The sequence below is a fragment of the Bactrocera tryoni genome, chromosome 5 (genome assembly GCF_016617805.1).
Source record: "Bactrocera tryoni isolate S06 chromosome 5, CSIRO_BtryS06_freeze2, whole genome shotgun sequence".
NCBI lineage: Eukaryota > Metazoa > Arthropoda > Insecta > Diptera > Tephritidae > Bactrocera > Bactrocera tryoni.
Window position 1 is genome coordinate 28,256,330 of NC_052503.1, and position 14,534 is coordinate 28,270,863.

General features: G+C 38.2%; 2 protein-coding genes across 2 annotated transcripts; both read left to right on the top strand.

The window, feature by feature from the left end:
* The first annotated feature begins 825 nt into the window (after positions 1–825).
* Positions 826–3,089, top strand: LOC120778747 (odorant receptor 94a-like). The gene is made up of 6 exons (XM_040110718.1): positions 826–1,145; positions 1,208–1,300; positions 1,365–1,470; positions 1,545–1,833; positions 1,934–2,138; positions 2,197–3,089. Exons 1-6 carry the CDS (start codon positions 843–845, stop codon positions 2,407–2,409), a joined length of 1,209 nt encoding a protein of 402 aa, XP_039966652.1. The 5' UTR covers positions 826–842; the 3' UTR covers positions 2,410–3,089.
* Positions 3,090–8,646: 5,557 nt separating this feature from the next.
* On the top strand, positions 8,647–11,598 carry LOC120777913 (odorant receptor 85b-like). Its single transcript, XM_040109496.1, has 6 exons — positions 8,647–8,982; positions 9,044–9,136; positions 9,390–9,495; positions 10,580–10,877; positions 11,032–11,236; positions 11,322–11,598. The coding sequence occupies exons 1-6, from the start codon at positions 8,662–8,664 to the stop codon at positions 11,532–11,534; spliced, it is 1,236 nt and encodes a 411-aa protein (XP_039965430.1). The 5' UTR covers positions 8,647–8,661; the 3' UTR covers positions 11,535–11,598.
* The last annotated feature ends 2,936 nt before the right edge of the window (positions 11,599–14,534 follow it).

The following is a 14,534-nucleotide window of genomic DNA, read 5'->3' on the forward strand; positions in this document are numbered from 1 at the left end:
TACTCTACTTTATACACACCTCCACTAATAGCTATTTGACTTCATCAGCTGAGATCGCTTTTAGTGCCACTTGACTATCGCTGACTATAACGATACGTTGGTTGCGGTAGTTGTGTTGGATATTGATTTTTGCACAAGACTTCTGCTTGAAAGATGCTCGGAAAACAACCCATCGGTATGGATAGTTTGGTATGCGGTCCTGCAATGCCTGCTCCAATGCCTTTCGGTGTTTTCGAGCCATCAGTATACCACTGGATAGTGCTGCCCATCAGTAATACGTCGAGCGTGGAGTCACCACACTCCGCCTTACTGCCGAGATTAACTTTAAACTTCTTTGTTAAGTTTACCTTCTTCGTAACGCACTCTTGGAAAAAGGGCCAGTTGTGTGTATTCCCCTAAGGCCCACTTTGCTAAAACCCTCTACAGCCACTTGATGATACCTGGATCTACCGGCTAGGCGTCTGCATATCATGTCAGTAAGTGGATTTTGTTATGTTCGAAAAGATTTCGAAAACGTAAACGTAAAGACAGAATTTGGCTTGAGAGCTTTGAAAATAAATTTCCCTAATTTTCGAAATACTTCTGGTATTCTATATACGGAATGTCGTCCGGTCCGAAGGTAATTCAATAAATTCTCAAAGTATTCATTGACTGGGATATGTTAATTTTTCAAAAGGGTATATATTTTCGTTAATATGTACTCACATACATACGTATAATAGTTATCTAAATAAATAATGTGTTACAAAATACCCTCTAATCCTGTCACTATATAAATTTGTGCAAGCATTCAGTCTTGAAAAACTTTTGCAAATCTGCCAAAATATTGAGAGCGCTTAGTAATGGATAAGCTGGAAGAATTATCCTCGCGTATATTTCCATCCGATGCATCCAAAGGCAAAATCGGTTCAATACAGTACAATGTGTGGTTGGCACAGTTGTTTGGGGTGCCTGTGGTGGGCCTAAAGGCAGAGTCGCCGCGCTTGAGGATTGCGCTCGGCATATATGGAGTGCTGATGACGCTGGTGGTGACATTCTTTTACACGTTTTTTGAAATTTACGATATGATTTCGTGTTGGCCCAATTTGGACAGTTTGACGCAGAATATTTGCTTGTCCCTGACACATATCGCCGGAGTGTTCAAGGTAAAACTCGAGGAAATTCAATATATAAACTTATTATGAATGCGAATTTCTTTAATTTTAAGGTTATCAATATTATTTATCGGCTGGACGAAGTAGCCTTTGTGGTGAGAAGAATTGAGTACTCAGCCAAAACTTATGTGGTTTCAAAAAGTCAGGTTAATGGAATGATTTAAGATGATATTTAAGAAGTTGAATTTACTTAATAAAATTACTTTACAGTTAGTCGCTTTTTATCGTGGTGAATTTGAGAATAAAATACCGTTAACCATTTATGCCTCACTGGTGGGTTTCACAGGCGTGCTAGGCCTCATGTATCTGTTCTACAGTAAGTGCTGGTCCCAAAAATAATACCGATTCATGAAATGTTATCGATATTTTTATTTAATTTTACAAATATAGATCCCAACGGCGTTGCGGGTCAAATATTCCCCTATCGCGTGAAATTGCCGGAGTGGATGCCTTTCGGCATGCAACTAGCCTACATGGGCATGAGTGTTTTGGTATTTGCGCTGCAGATTGTCGCCATCGACTATCTCAATGTGACCATGATCAATCAGATACGTTTTCAATTGAAAATACTGAATTTGGCTTTCGAGGAGCTCAAGTTGGATTGTGTTAATGCGAAGGAACAAGAAGAGGTCAACAAGCGCTTACAAACCATAGTTGAGCACCATTGCCTGCTCCACGAGTAAGTCACTGGATTTATACATTTTTATTTAAATTTAAATTTTAAAATATTTAAATTAAAAAAATTTAAAAATTTTATTTTTGTATTTCCAATCTCAAAGTCTGCGCAATGATGTGGAGGATATTTTTCGCCTGCCAGTGCTCTTACAGTTCTTCACCTCACTCATTATATTCGCCATGACGGGCTTTCAGGCGATTGTCAAAGTGGAGAACTCAAATGGCGCTGCACTCATTTACTGTTATTGCGGCTGCATTTTTTGTGAGTTATTTGTGTATTGTTGGTTCGGCAATGAGGTGTCCGAGCAGGTACGTGTGCAATAATTTTGTTAATTTTTTTTTAAATTTTTTTTTTAATTTTTTGCAGAGCAAAACTTTGGCCGCCAGCGGTTACAGCTCGAATTGGTATGCGTTTGATCAGCGCTTCAAGAAATCACTCTTAATATTTATGTGCAATTCGCAAACACCGTTTGTTTTTACGGCTGGCGGTTTCATGTCTCTGTCGCTGCCCAGTTTCACTGGTATTTTGAGTAAATCTTATACAGTTATAGCGCTCTTGCGGCAAGTGTATTCACGCTGAAATTTATAACTTTCATGGAAAGCTTTCGCAAAGAGCTTTCGCGAAAAACTTTCACAAAAAGCTTTCATATAAAACTTTATCAAAATGTGTTAAGCAGACCACATTCTTTATGACTTACGGATCTTACGATGTGATTACGATCAATTCAAGTTCAATTAAACAAAATAAAAAAGGTAAATAACAAAGGAGGGAAAATTTAGGTTTAAGAAGGTTCCAGAAAAGTGGGGACGACCGCGATAATTATCATAAGAGCTAGTTGAATCACGATACTCTAAATCAGTTCAATATTTCTCATGTCTACAAAAGAAAAGAAGGAGTTCACATGATTCTTATCTGACATATGCCTTTTCCTTCCAAAAATCTGCGTTTCTATCTGAGTTTCCATCAACTGAGTAAAAAGATTTTACGTCCATATTCTAAGAAGAAGAAAGAGATGTTTCATTACGTTTAAATATCAATACGGTAAGACAAAATTGATTGAATTGAGTTTCGAATTGCTTCTGAACTTCCTCATCGTTTTCCTGACGATGCTGCTTGGTTGAAAAGTTAGAAATACGGAAGATATAAAATCTTATCAAATGCAAATTTCTTGGAATCAAATATAGCAAATATGTACGTAACAGAATCTAATATGGTTGGGTATGTTACCGTATTGGATACGTGATAAGTACTACGTAAAGTCCATAGAATTTACTCATGACTTCTTCTAAAATACAATTGAAGTCAAAAATAAGACTTCAGTAATTTAAAAATGATAAATAGCTGAGCCCAGCAACGCAACCAATATGGCGACGGCATCAAATTTAAACTGATTGCAGATCTTGAACCACACGGAATGTTTGACCAAGAAAAGAAGGCCTTTCTCAAGATATTTACTTCATTAACAAATAATCTTAAAGGAAAGGCTCGGAAATATTTTCACTTCTCTATCAATTTGGGCGGTATCTACTACTATGAGCAATAAATAGTAAGATTTTGTTCATAATTTTAAAATTCTTAATTTATTCTTCAAAATCTATGTCATCCCCTCGAAGTAATTCACCTTGGCCCCAATACATTAGTGCCAACGTTTCTTCCAATCCTCGAAACAGTTGTTAAAGCCAGTTTCCGAAATAGATTTCAGTGCGCCTAGCAATTCACGTTTAATATCTTCAAATGACTCAAAAGGGTTTCCCGGAGCCGTTGTTTGCTGAATAGCCAGAAGTCACACAGAGCTAAATCAGACAAATGCAGTGGTTGTGGCACGATATTGGTTGAAAGTTTGGTGACAAACTCACGAAAAATCAATGCAGTATTGTGCAAAAACCATGAGTTGTCGCCCATAATTCCGGCCTCTTTTTATACTCTCGCAACAAAGTTGCTAAGGAGAGTATTATAGTTTTGTTCACAAACAACCGTTTGTAAGTCCTAAAACTAAAAGAGTCAGATATAGGGTTATATATACCAAAGTGTGATCACTGACGGGTGACGATTAGAGTTGAAATCCGGATGTCTGTCTGTCCGTCCGTCCGTCTGTCCGTGCAAGCTGTAACTTGAGTAAAAATAGAGATATCATGATGAAACTTGGTACACATATTTCTTGGCTCCATAAGAAGGTTAAGTTCGAAGATGGGCAAAATCGGCCTACTGCCACGCCCACAAAATGGCGGAAACCGAAAACCTATAAAGTGTCATAACTAAGCCATAAATAAAGATATTAAAGTGAAATTTGGCACAAAGGATCGCATTAGGGAGGGGCATATTTGGACGAAATTTCTTTTTTAAAGTGGGCGTGGCCCCGCCCCCTACTAAGTTTTTTGTTCATATTTCGGGAACTACTTTAGCTATGTCAACCAAACTCTATAGAGTCGTTTCCTTCAGACATTTCCATATACAGTTTAAAAATGGAAGAAATCGTTTAATAACCACGCCCACCTCCCATACAAAGGTTGGTTGAAAATCACTAAAAGTGCGTTAACCGACTAACAAAAACGTCAGAAACACTAAATTTTACGGAAGAAATAGCAGAGGGAAACGGCACCCAGGCTTTTTTTAAAAATTGAAAATGGGCGTGGCGTCGCCCACTTATGGACCAAAAACCATATCTCAGGAACTACTAGACCGATTTCAATGAAATTCGGTATATAATATTTTCTTAACACCCTGATGACGTGTACGAAATATAGGTGAAATCGGTTCACAACCACGCCTTCTTCCAATATAACGCTATTTTGAATTCCATCTGATGCCTTCTCTGTATAATATATAAATTAGGGACCAATGATGATAGCGAAAGAAAACTTTACACAAATACGTTATTTGAAAAATATGTTAATGTCGGATAATGAAATCTCGATTATCACTTTATCATGCGAGAGTATAAAATGTTCGGTGACACCCGAACTTAGCACTTCCTTACTTGTTACGAATAGCTTTTCTTAAACGACGCATAACACTCAAATAGTTGTTGTTGACAGTTTGGCCAGTTGGAAGTAATTTGAAGTTCACCACACCTCGATAATCGAAGAAACTGTTAACATAACCTTGAATTTTGACCTGCTTTGACATGTTTTTCTTGGCTTCGGCTCACCTTCGGCCGCATCGTCTGATTCCGGGTCGTAAGCATAGATCCAAGACTCATCAATAATAATACGTTTCATGACATCCTAGTATTCGGAAAGCATTGTTTCACCGACATTAACACGACGCTGTTTTTCGAAAAAATTTAGTAATTTTAGATCTAATCGCTCTTTCACTTCTCCCAAATGATCTTTCAAAATGGTTTTCACTGATCCTTCTAATTTTCCCATGATGCCAGTAAGATGTCTGACTGTTATTCGTCTATTCTCAAGCACCAATTCCTTTATTTTGTTGACATGCTGATCATCAGTTGATGTTGACGTGATTTGTTGTCAACTCGTTCTCGACCTTCTTTGAATAATTTGTACAAATCAAAAACACATGCGCGCGACAAACAATTATCACCGAGGGCCTTTTCCAACATTCTGAACGTTTCGGCACCAGAAATTTGATTCCGGATACAAAATTCAACAGAATTTTATGTTGAAAGGCAACCGTATACTAAACACTAATGATTATATTGATACGACCTTCGGCACAAATGTCACTGATAGTCACACCAACCCATAAAAAAATAATTCTATGAATCCGTTTTCGTGCGAAATTGTAATTAAAAAGTCTCACTATCAGCACTAGCTTGAAATGTTTGATAAATTTGGCGTTAAACGTAATTTTCGAAATAAAGAAGTAGAGAGGTTTAAGAAATAATTATTTGGGAACTAGAAATACACACTAGAACACTTTTCAAGGCAGTTAAGCAATTTTTATGTTAAATAAAACTGACTGGAATTTCATTTCATTAGACATTTAAATTATGTTGTAATCGAACATTAATCTAGTTAAAGTGTTCAAAAGCTGCTCCTTCTTATTTGTACATATATAGGTAGTCGAAAAAGTCTTTTCGTATTTTGTCAATAGATGTCGTTGCAGTCGTATATCTCCAGTGCTACCACTCACATTGCATCATAGCATATAGTGTTGGAAAGGTGAGATTTTAAGTTTCATAAATAAAAAAGTTACGGCTGTTCAAAAATGAGTGAAAATAATGAAAAAATTCGTTATATTTTGAAACTTTTGTAAAAAAAAATGGGAAGAATGCCACGCAAGCCACAAACAAAAATGGTTTGGGATATCAATGAATTTCTTTATTCCTGTGAAAGTACATTCGATGCCATTATACTATGTATATATGGAACTCGATTTCTTTTACATGGCCAACACGGCCAAGCTTGCAGAAGTTCAGACGCTGTACTCAATTTTCGATAGTTTTCAAGCATAAATCGGCCGAAACTGCTGCAATTTCACGTTCGATATTCGTACGAAGTTCATCAATCGTCGTTGGCCTAGACCATAGAATCAACGTAGTCCCACCGGAAATAGTCTAACGGCGTCAAATCGCACGACCGAGTCGGCCAATTGACTGGGCCATTTCGTGAGATAACACTTTCACCAAACTTGGTTTTCAATAAATCGATTGTGACATTCGCTTTGCGGCTTGAGGAGCCGTGCTGTTGGAACCACATTTTGTTCAAGCCCACATCATCCAATTCGGGCCAAAAATATTCGATTCTCATTGAGTGGTAGCGATTCCCACTCACAGTAACGTGGCGGTCTTGATCATCACTAAATAAGTAAGGCCCAGGGACTCCGCCGACCCATAGACCGCACCAAACCATATTTTTTCGAGATGCAATGGTGACTAATAGAGTACGTGTTGCTGCCTGGCCAATTACTTATTGATGAAGCCATTCAGCTATAAATGAGCCTGATCGCTGAAGATGATTTTTCAATGAAAATCCGAATCATTTTCAAGTTGTTGCTTAGCCTAATTCAAGAACATACGACGATTCTGGTGGTCAAGCGGCTTCAGCTCTTGTGCCATTTTGATCTTGTAAGGATGCAGGCCAAGATCTTTTCGCAAAATGTGCCACAACAGCGGCACACGGATGCCCAACTCTTGAGAACGACTTGTGAGAGACTGATTTGGTTCTTAAAGTTTAGGTCACTGACTCCGAATTTCGGTAGTAAATTTTAATAACTTGGACTCGTTGTTAGATCGAATATCTTTCTGTGATGAAATGGCACATCTTACTGAAGAGAAATGTTAAAAAGAGCGGGAAAAATTTGGCGTCCTTCCCTGGCGGCTCTATTTAAAAACCCATAAAGCCGTAAAAACCATAACTCAAGGCTCTCGAATTTTGTTAAAATCTTACAGGATTGTGTACAACCCTATGTTTCTACAAAACTTCAATTACTTATTAATTTGCGAAGTGTTTTATTAATGAAATACTGAGCTCCTCGCGAAAACTATATAAATAGAAAACTTACAAATTTTTGTTCTCAGGAATGCTTCTACCGATATTTTAAATGACCAGAGGCCAGACAATAAATGACATTGATAGCAAATTGGATCGTGTAATTAATTTATTTATAAACATAATTGACATAGCACGTAGCATAGCAAATACCTGAAAACATACAGTAATAACTCGTTAATGTGAATGTATTGATTCGATAGATTTCTAGCAGAGCCTTACTTGTTTGAGACGGAGTTCTTATTTGTGGAAAAAAACTGCTTGATATCGAAATATAGATTGATGAGCGTTATCTGGGTTCTGTTCGTTGCGGGAAATTGGCATTAAATATATCTAGGAACGTTCTGGACATATCGTTCATGAACACTTCGATCTGCGAAAACATTGCCAATTGCGTCTTCTCACTTTAGCTCGCCTTCTAAGGGATGTTTTTTAGCTACACAGAGGATACTTGGTTTAAGATTGGAAGTCGTGAGCTGCTTAAGCCATATATAAAAGAATCGTTTCTGGTCATTCCCAAGAGATTTTTATAGAGAGGAGAGGAAGACCTCCACTCGGTTGGAAAGGCTAAGAGGAGAAGGACCTGGCTACACATCAAATCTCTAATTGGTTCCAAAAAGGGAAAAAGAAGAACGACTGGCGTGCTGCTGTAAACTCGGCTATAATCACGTAAGCGGAGTCTACGCCAACATAGTAGAAGAAGAAGCTAAGGATATTTAGTACCGACCGTCTCAAATTGGAAGGTAATATTTTCCCTGTGTTCATCCTCATAATTCTAGTTTCATGTGTAGAACAAAAACTGTTGCTATGCTTGAGGAGAGAGTTAGGTTAAGAGATCGATCCTAACAGGGATCTCACATTGACAGCTTAGAATGCCGGTTTGTTGTGATTAGGAGAGTTTTAAGAGAACAAAAAATTTTTGAAAATATAATGGGGGTATTTTCGTAATATACATATATGAATTGATAAGAGTCGCTACGTATACAGACCCCCGAGGTATTGTGTGAAAACTTCAGTAGATGTAGGGAAACTATATGCCAAAGTTCACAATTGTTGAAGAAATAAAACAGTTTGTTCACAGAGGCCAAACTGTACAATATGACGCATAGGCACCTGCGTAAGAAGACTACGTCAAAAAGGCTCCGTTTAAAGTAATTAATTCATTAACGGGGCAATCGAGACGTTTTGAGCGACACCTGTTATTAATTAATTAAGTTAACGCTAGCAAAAACTTTTGACTCTTTAACGCTTTAACGCCTTAAGTTGGTACCTAATAATTAGCGTCCAACGTAAGCGACAACAAAATAATTGCTATAAATGTAAGCATACTTTAAGGCGCGCAACCATTAGAGTGTGTGTTTCGAAAGCGTAAAGGAAAATGGCTGGATTCCTACACAAATTTAAACAAGTGTACTTTCGTGTATTCCCCTCAGAAGCAGACAAAGGGCAAATCGGTTCTATTGAATTTAATATTTGGTTGTCACAAATGTCGGGTGTACCGTTATCGCCATGGTTTGTGCCGCTACAGCGAACACGGCTTGTGAATGGATTATTGCTGACCTACGGTAGTTTTTTGACTTTCACAAATTTCTTCTACATTCTTTTTGAATTCTATGATTTGTACATCTGTTGGCCGGATTTCTACGCGTTCACGCAAAACTTCTGTCTGACAATGTCACATTTTGCCGGTGCTTTGAAGGTTCCTGCCTTATACACACTTATATTTTCTTTTATTAATATGAAGTCGAGATTTTTTGCAGATTTATAACGTGTTGTTTCACTTAAGAACTCTGCAGGGAGCCATTTTGAAGCTGAAGCGCGCTACGAAGTCGTACATTAAAACGGATGCGCAGGTAAGAGTGCAAGGCTAGACTTATCTGTTCATGTGTTTTGATATTCAGCGCTTGATTCAGTTTTGAATTTCGCAAATTGAATAAGTGCTGAAAGCCTCAAGGTCCGAAGAGTCCAGTAGGGAGTTATAGCCATAGGCTGGCGATACCTTGCTTTCGTGCTCCAGCACGTGTTAACGTATTCCAACTAAAATACTTGGAATAATACTGTTTATAAATATATTTAAATATTTTTCATATAATCTCTTTACGTTAGCACAAGATATTTGCCCGCGCTGAGATGGAAAACAAGCTCTTTCTCGTCATTTATGCCACTGTAGTGGGTTTCACCGGATTTGTGGCGATGGCTTCAGTTTTTATAAGTAAGAAAATAATTCCTTAATTGCAAATTATGTATTTAAGCAGTTTTGCCAACACAGTTTTTCTTGTTGGATTTATAAAATATGCGGAAAAATTTATATACACGGGTAGCCTTCTATATTCCGGGATTGAAGAACAAAAACTAATATTAATCATAGAAAGTCGTTCCATTGCGTTTCAAAATATTCTCCTTTGAGATGTATACGTTTTTGCGCGCATTTAAACTGAAGGGCATGATCGAGGCTCAATACTTCCTACCTTTTAAAATAAAAAATATTTTATTTATTTTTTGAAGGTTATCTCCTTTAAATGTTGGGCGCGCCTACTTTTCAGATGGTCCATCTGCTGAGTTCAATTTTCCGTGACTCGTTCGAGCATTTCGACTGGTAACTAGCGACTGACATGCGTGATATTTGGCTCGAAGGCCTGAATCGAAGCGGGATTGTCCGCATAGACTTTAGACATTACATATTCCCACAGGAAAACGGTGTGATATCATAAGATCAGGTGGCCAATCGACCGGCCCAAAACGTGTAATTATTTGCTCATCGAAGTGTTCTCTCAATAAATCCATCGATTGATGCGATTTGTGGGAAGTGGCGCCGTCTTGTTGAAACCAAATGTCATCGAAATCACGAGCTTCAATTTCATGCATTAAATAGTCGGTTATCATGGCGCTATAAAATACGGTTACGTTCTCACCGGCAAAGTTTTTGATGAAATATGGACCGATGATTCCATCGATGATTCCACCGATCCACAAACCACACCAAGTTGATACGTAGAACCAGAGTAACACATACACAATTGCGTTTTTGATATTGTTGACGTAGGAACTCTCAGCTATCCATGCTTCACCTCAACAGGCAGCAATAAACCCTCCACCTACCGGTATACTACTTCGAACTTATTCTTTTGAAAGCTATTTTGTTTGTTGATATTCCTTCTGAAACAGTTTGACTCATTGATATATGTACCGTGAGATGATATTTTAAAGTATATTGTGTTTTGAAATCGGTTGGCAACACTGTTTATATTTTCAGGTATATATAAATCTACTGTAACGTTCTTCGATATTTTTTTCAGATCCCGATATGGCTGGTCAAATATTTCCATATCGTGTTGCAATGCCCGCTTGGTTGCCGTTCTTTTTGCAGGTGGTCTATATAGGCGTCACTGACTTCATGTTCGCCGTTCAAATTGTCACGGTTGATTACTTAAATATAAGCATGATGAATTTACTACGATGCCATTTGAATATCATCAAATCCACTTTTGATGATCTTATTTTGGATGAATGCCACGTGAGAAGAGATATGAAGCGTATACGTGATCCCAATGCACGAATGGCTGACATTGTGGATCATCATTGCATACTAAAGTCGTGAGTACTCGTAGAATGAAATATTTTCAATTTATAATAGCTATTTTCTGACGTCACATTACATCTTAACTCCCTCTCAGCTGGTTCTTACGCATTGTCATATTGCATACCAACAATTTTCTTTCCTTCTTCTTTTACCCTCTTTTGTCTTCAGCGTGCGTGATGACGTTGAACATATCTTTCGCCTGTCCATATTGCTGCAATTCTTTACTTCTTTGGTTATATCGGCGGTGACGGGCTTTCAGGCGACTATGAACTCCAGTAACTCAAACAGCGAGATGATAATATATTTTTATTGCTTTTGCATTTTTACACAGCTCTTCGGCTATTGTTGGTTCGGCAATGAGGTTAATGAGCAGGTGGATACTGCATAATTTTGAAGTCCCAATTCCGAATATTTACTATATTTATGATTATTATTGCTCTTTTATTTGTTCTTTGTAGAATAAAACTCTCGCTGCTCATGGTTACGGCTCGTCTTGGTATCACTTTGATCAACGCTTTCGAAAGTCACTCGCAATTTTCCTGCTTAACGCCCAACAACCGTTTAATTTCACTGGCGGTGGATTTGTTGACTTGTCATTGCCCAGTTTTACGAACGTACTGAGCAAGGCTTACAGTTTCATCGCTGTACTCCGTCAAATGTACGAACGTTGAGCGACTGATTGTATTGTGAACAGGTCTTAAGGTTTAAATATAATATAATTTTGGCTGTGGTGTATTCACTTATGTTCAGGGGTTAATAAATATAATCGGATCCTAATACAAGGCTCCATCGTGTGGCTTCGTTAACATATTCGAAAGATGATGGCTTGAAGACCATATCGTAGAATAAGAAGGGGATCCTTTTCGAGGTTCCCTACTTTTTCAAAGAAATTTAATGGGGAATGTTTATTGTCATTCGAAAGAACTTTCTTCGGCATTCATTTTTTGAAGATTATCTCTTTCAAAGTCTGGCCGCGGCTACGTTGCAGGTGGTCCATCCGTTGAGTCCAATTTTCGATGACTCGTTCGAGAATTTCGATTGGTAACTGGCGAACGACACGCGTGATGTTTTGCTCAATCTTGGTGACCAGCAACCCGCCCAAAACAAAAAATTATCTGCTCTCAGCAAATCTATTGATAGATGCGATGGGTTGGAAGTGGCGCCTTTTTGTTGAAACCAAATGTCGCTGAGATCACGAGCTTCAATTTCAGGTATCACACAGTCGGTTATTATGGCGCGATAACGGTCGTCATTGTGGTTACGAAATACGGACCGATGATTCCACCGGAACACACAGCGCATCAAACCTTTGCTTGAACGATATTGAGTTTAACCCCACTGCACCATTCCTTAGCCAGGCTTAATCCCCTTTTTACTAAGTCGCAGAGAGTGTCCTCGAATTTGGCTCTAGATGTAATAATATTATCCGCATATCCTTGATAGCGGCTTTCATTGTTGGTTAACAAAACTAGTGGTCCGTCCACGATAAGGCTCCATAATAGGGAAATAGCACTCCACCCTGTGGGTAGCCTCTTGTAATGCCCAGACGAATCCTGACATACCCTATTGTGGTCTCAGCTATTTTAGTAGGCAGTACGGCCTCTATCCATCTGGGCACCGGTGCTGTCACATTCCTTTTTTTGCGCTCTTGTGAGCCATGTTGTCAAAAGCACCTTCAATGTCTAGGAAGGCGCATAATATTACTTTCCCTTCTTCCAGCGAACTCTTTATCTTCGAGGTTAGCTAGTACAGAACAGTATTAGCTGATCTGCTTGCTCTGCAAGCATGCTGGTTCGAATGCAGGGGTGCAATTTTCAGTGTCTTTGACCTTATTTCACAATCCACGATCATTTCTATATTTTTTAGTAAGAAAGAAGTAGAAATTGAAAGTTTTTTTGTAAAAATTCTACATGCCGAGTTACATAAAACCGAGGTTAATGGTACTTTAATATAATGCATCCATATTTAAAAAGATAAATTTTCAATGTTTGTGCATACATATTTCATTTGGATAATGCCGAAAGCTTTAATTGAAATTTTTATCGCATGTGGAGATAATAATTTCTTTGCACGCTTGCAGACGGTAGAAGCAGAAATATTTCAGAGTTCATGGCAAATCACTGAGTCATCTGGCGATATGATAATTGGTTAAAGTATGCCGCCATTGCGCCGCTTGGTAATTAACATGTCTGAAACTGACTCGATTTTAGAGCAGTTAGAGTCTTTGACGGCTTTATGATGTTTAACTTGATAACTACAAGAAAAAAAAGAGTTCTACAAATCGAAGTAAAAATGTAAAAATTTGTTTCGATTGAAGAAGACTTTCCTACTGGGTGCCAACATTTTATCACAAAATTGCTTTCTTCTAAAAAAAAGTTGTGTATGTCGAAAAAAAACATCAATTCTAAAGTGCTCAACTTCCAGTACACCAATGTCAGGGTATGAGCTGACGTCAGCCACGACCACGGAACATATGGTTTTTGCATGGGCTGTTTATTTTCCTGTCAGCCAAGATATGCGCTTCTTCGTTTCGGCCTTCGAATTCAATTTCGAAATCTACTAGGGTATTCTAGTTTAGATGCTTGAATTTTAGGCATTTTATGTCACTCGTTTGAAAAAACTTTGTCTTTCCGCATGGACAAGCATATTCAGATCATTTCTGAAATCTTATATATGGTACCATTTATAAATATACATATATGTATGTATATATATACATATATTTCGAGTTAGAGAGACTTCGATTACTAGAACTTATCATCAAAACATAAAATTTGACATAGTTTTATTTATTTACTTCGCTTATGTACATAAAAAATTTGTTCTATAATTTTTGGATGACCATAAATTTTTTGCTTGCTTGTTTCAGTAAACAGAACATTCTCTGGCATTAATTTTTTGAAGATTATCTCTTTCAAATGTTGACCATGGTTACGTCTTAGATGTTCCACCCGTTGAGTTCAATTCTCGTTGGCTTCGTTCGAGCATTTTGACTGGTAATTGGCTGAATGACCCGAGCGACGTTTGGCTCCAAGGCCTTAATCGAACCGGGATTGTTCGCATAGACTTCAGAATTTACATATCCCCACAGGAAAAAGTCTAACGGTGTGATATCATATGATCTTGTTGGCCAATCGCCCGGCCCAAAACATGAAATTGTCTGCTCACCGAAGTGTTCTCTCAATAAATCCATTGATTGATTCGATGTGTGGGAAGTGGCGCTATCTAGTTGAAACCAAATGTCATTGAGATCACGAGCTTCAATCTCAGGTATCAAATAGTAGGTTATTATGGTACGATAACGGTCTCCAATGACGGTTACGTTCTCACCGGCATCATTTTTGAAGAAATATGGACCGATGATTCCACCGGCCCACAAACCACACCGGCCCGTTGTTTTCTTGATGCAATGGCAGTTCTTGAATTTCTTCAAGTTGCTCTTCCTCTCAAATACGCCAATTTTGCTTGTTTACATACCCATTGAGACAGAAATGGGCATCCCCGCTGAGCAAAATTTGGCTCGAAAACGTCGGATCTTCTTGGAACATTTCAAGAGTTCATAGAGCGGAGCGATATCGCTTAAGAAGGTCCAACGGCTTCAGTTCGTGCCCAAGCTGTATTTTGCACGTTTTCAATTTAAGATCTCGACGAGGAATGTGCAAAGTCGTTCC

What these genes read in the sequence shown, in the direction of transcription:
- LOC120778747 (XM_040110718.1), top strand. Translation starts at nt 843, where the DNA reads ATGGATAAGCTGGAAGAATTATCCTCGCGTATATTTCCATCCGATGCA. An exon ending in ATATCGCCGGAGTGTTCAAG is followed by an intron (nt 1,146 to 1,207) that starts GTAAAACTCGAG and finishes TTTAATTTTAAG; the next exon opens with GTTATCAATATTATTTATCG. An exon ending in ATGTGGTTTCAAAAAGTCAG is followed by an intron (nt 1,301 to 1,364) that starts GTTAATGGAATG and finishes ATTACTTTACAG; the next exon opens with TTAGTCGCTTTTTATCGTGG.
- LOC120777913 (XM_040109496.1), top strand. Translation starts at nt 8,662, where the DNA reads ATGGCTGGATTCCTACACAAATTTAAACAAGTGTACTTTCGTGTATTC. An exon ending in ATTTTGCCGGTGCTTTGAAG is followed by an intron (nt 8,983 to 9,043) that starts GTTCCTGCCTTA and finishes GATTTTTTGCAG; the next exon opens with ATTTATAACGTGTTGTTTCA. An exon ending in GCAATGAGGTTAATGAGCAG is followed by an intron (nt 11,237 to 11,321) that starts GTGGATACTGCA and finishes TGTTCTTTGTAG; the next exon opens with AATAAAACTCTCGCTGCTCA.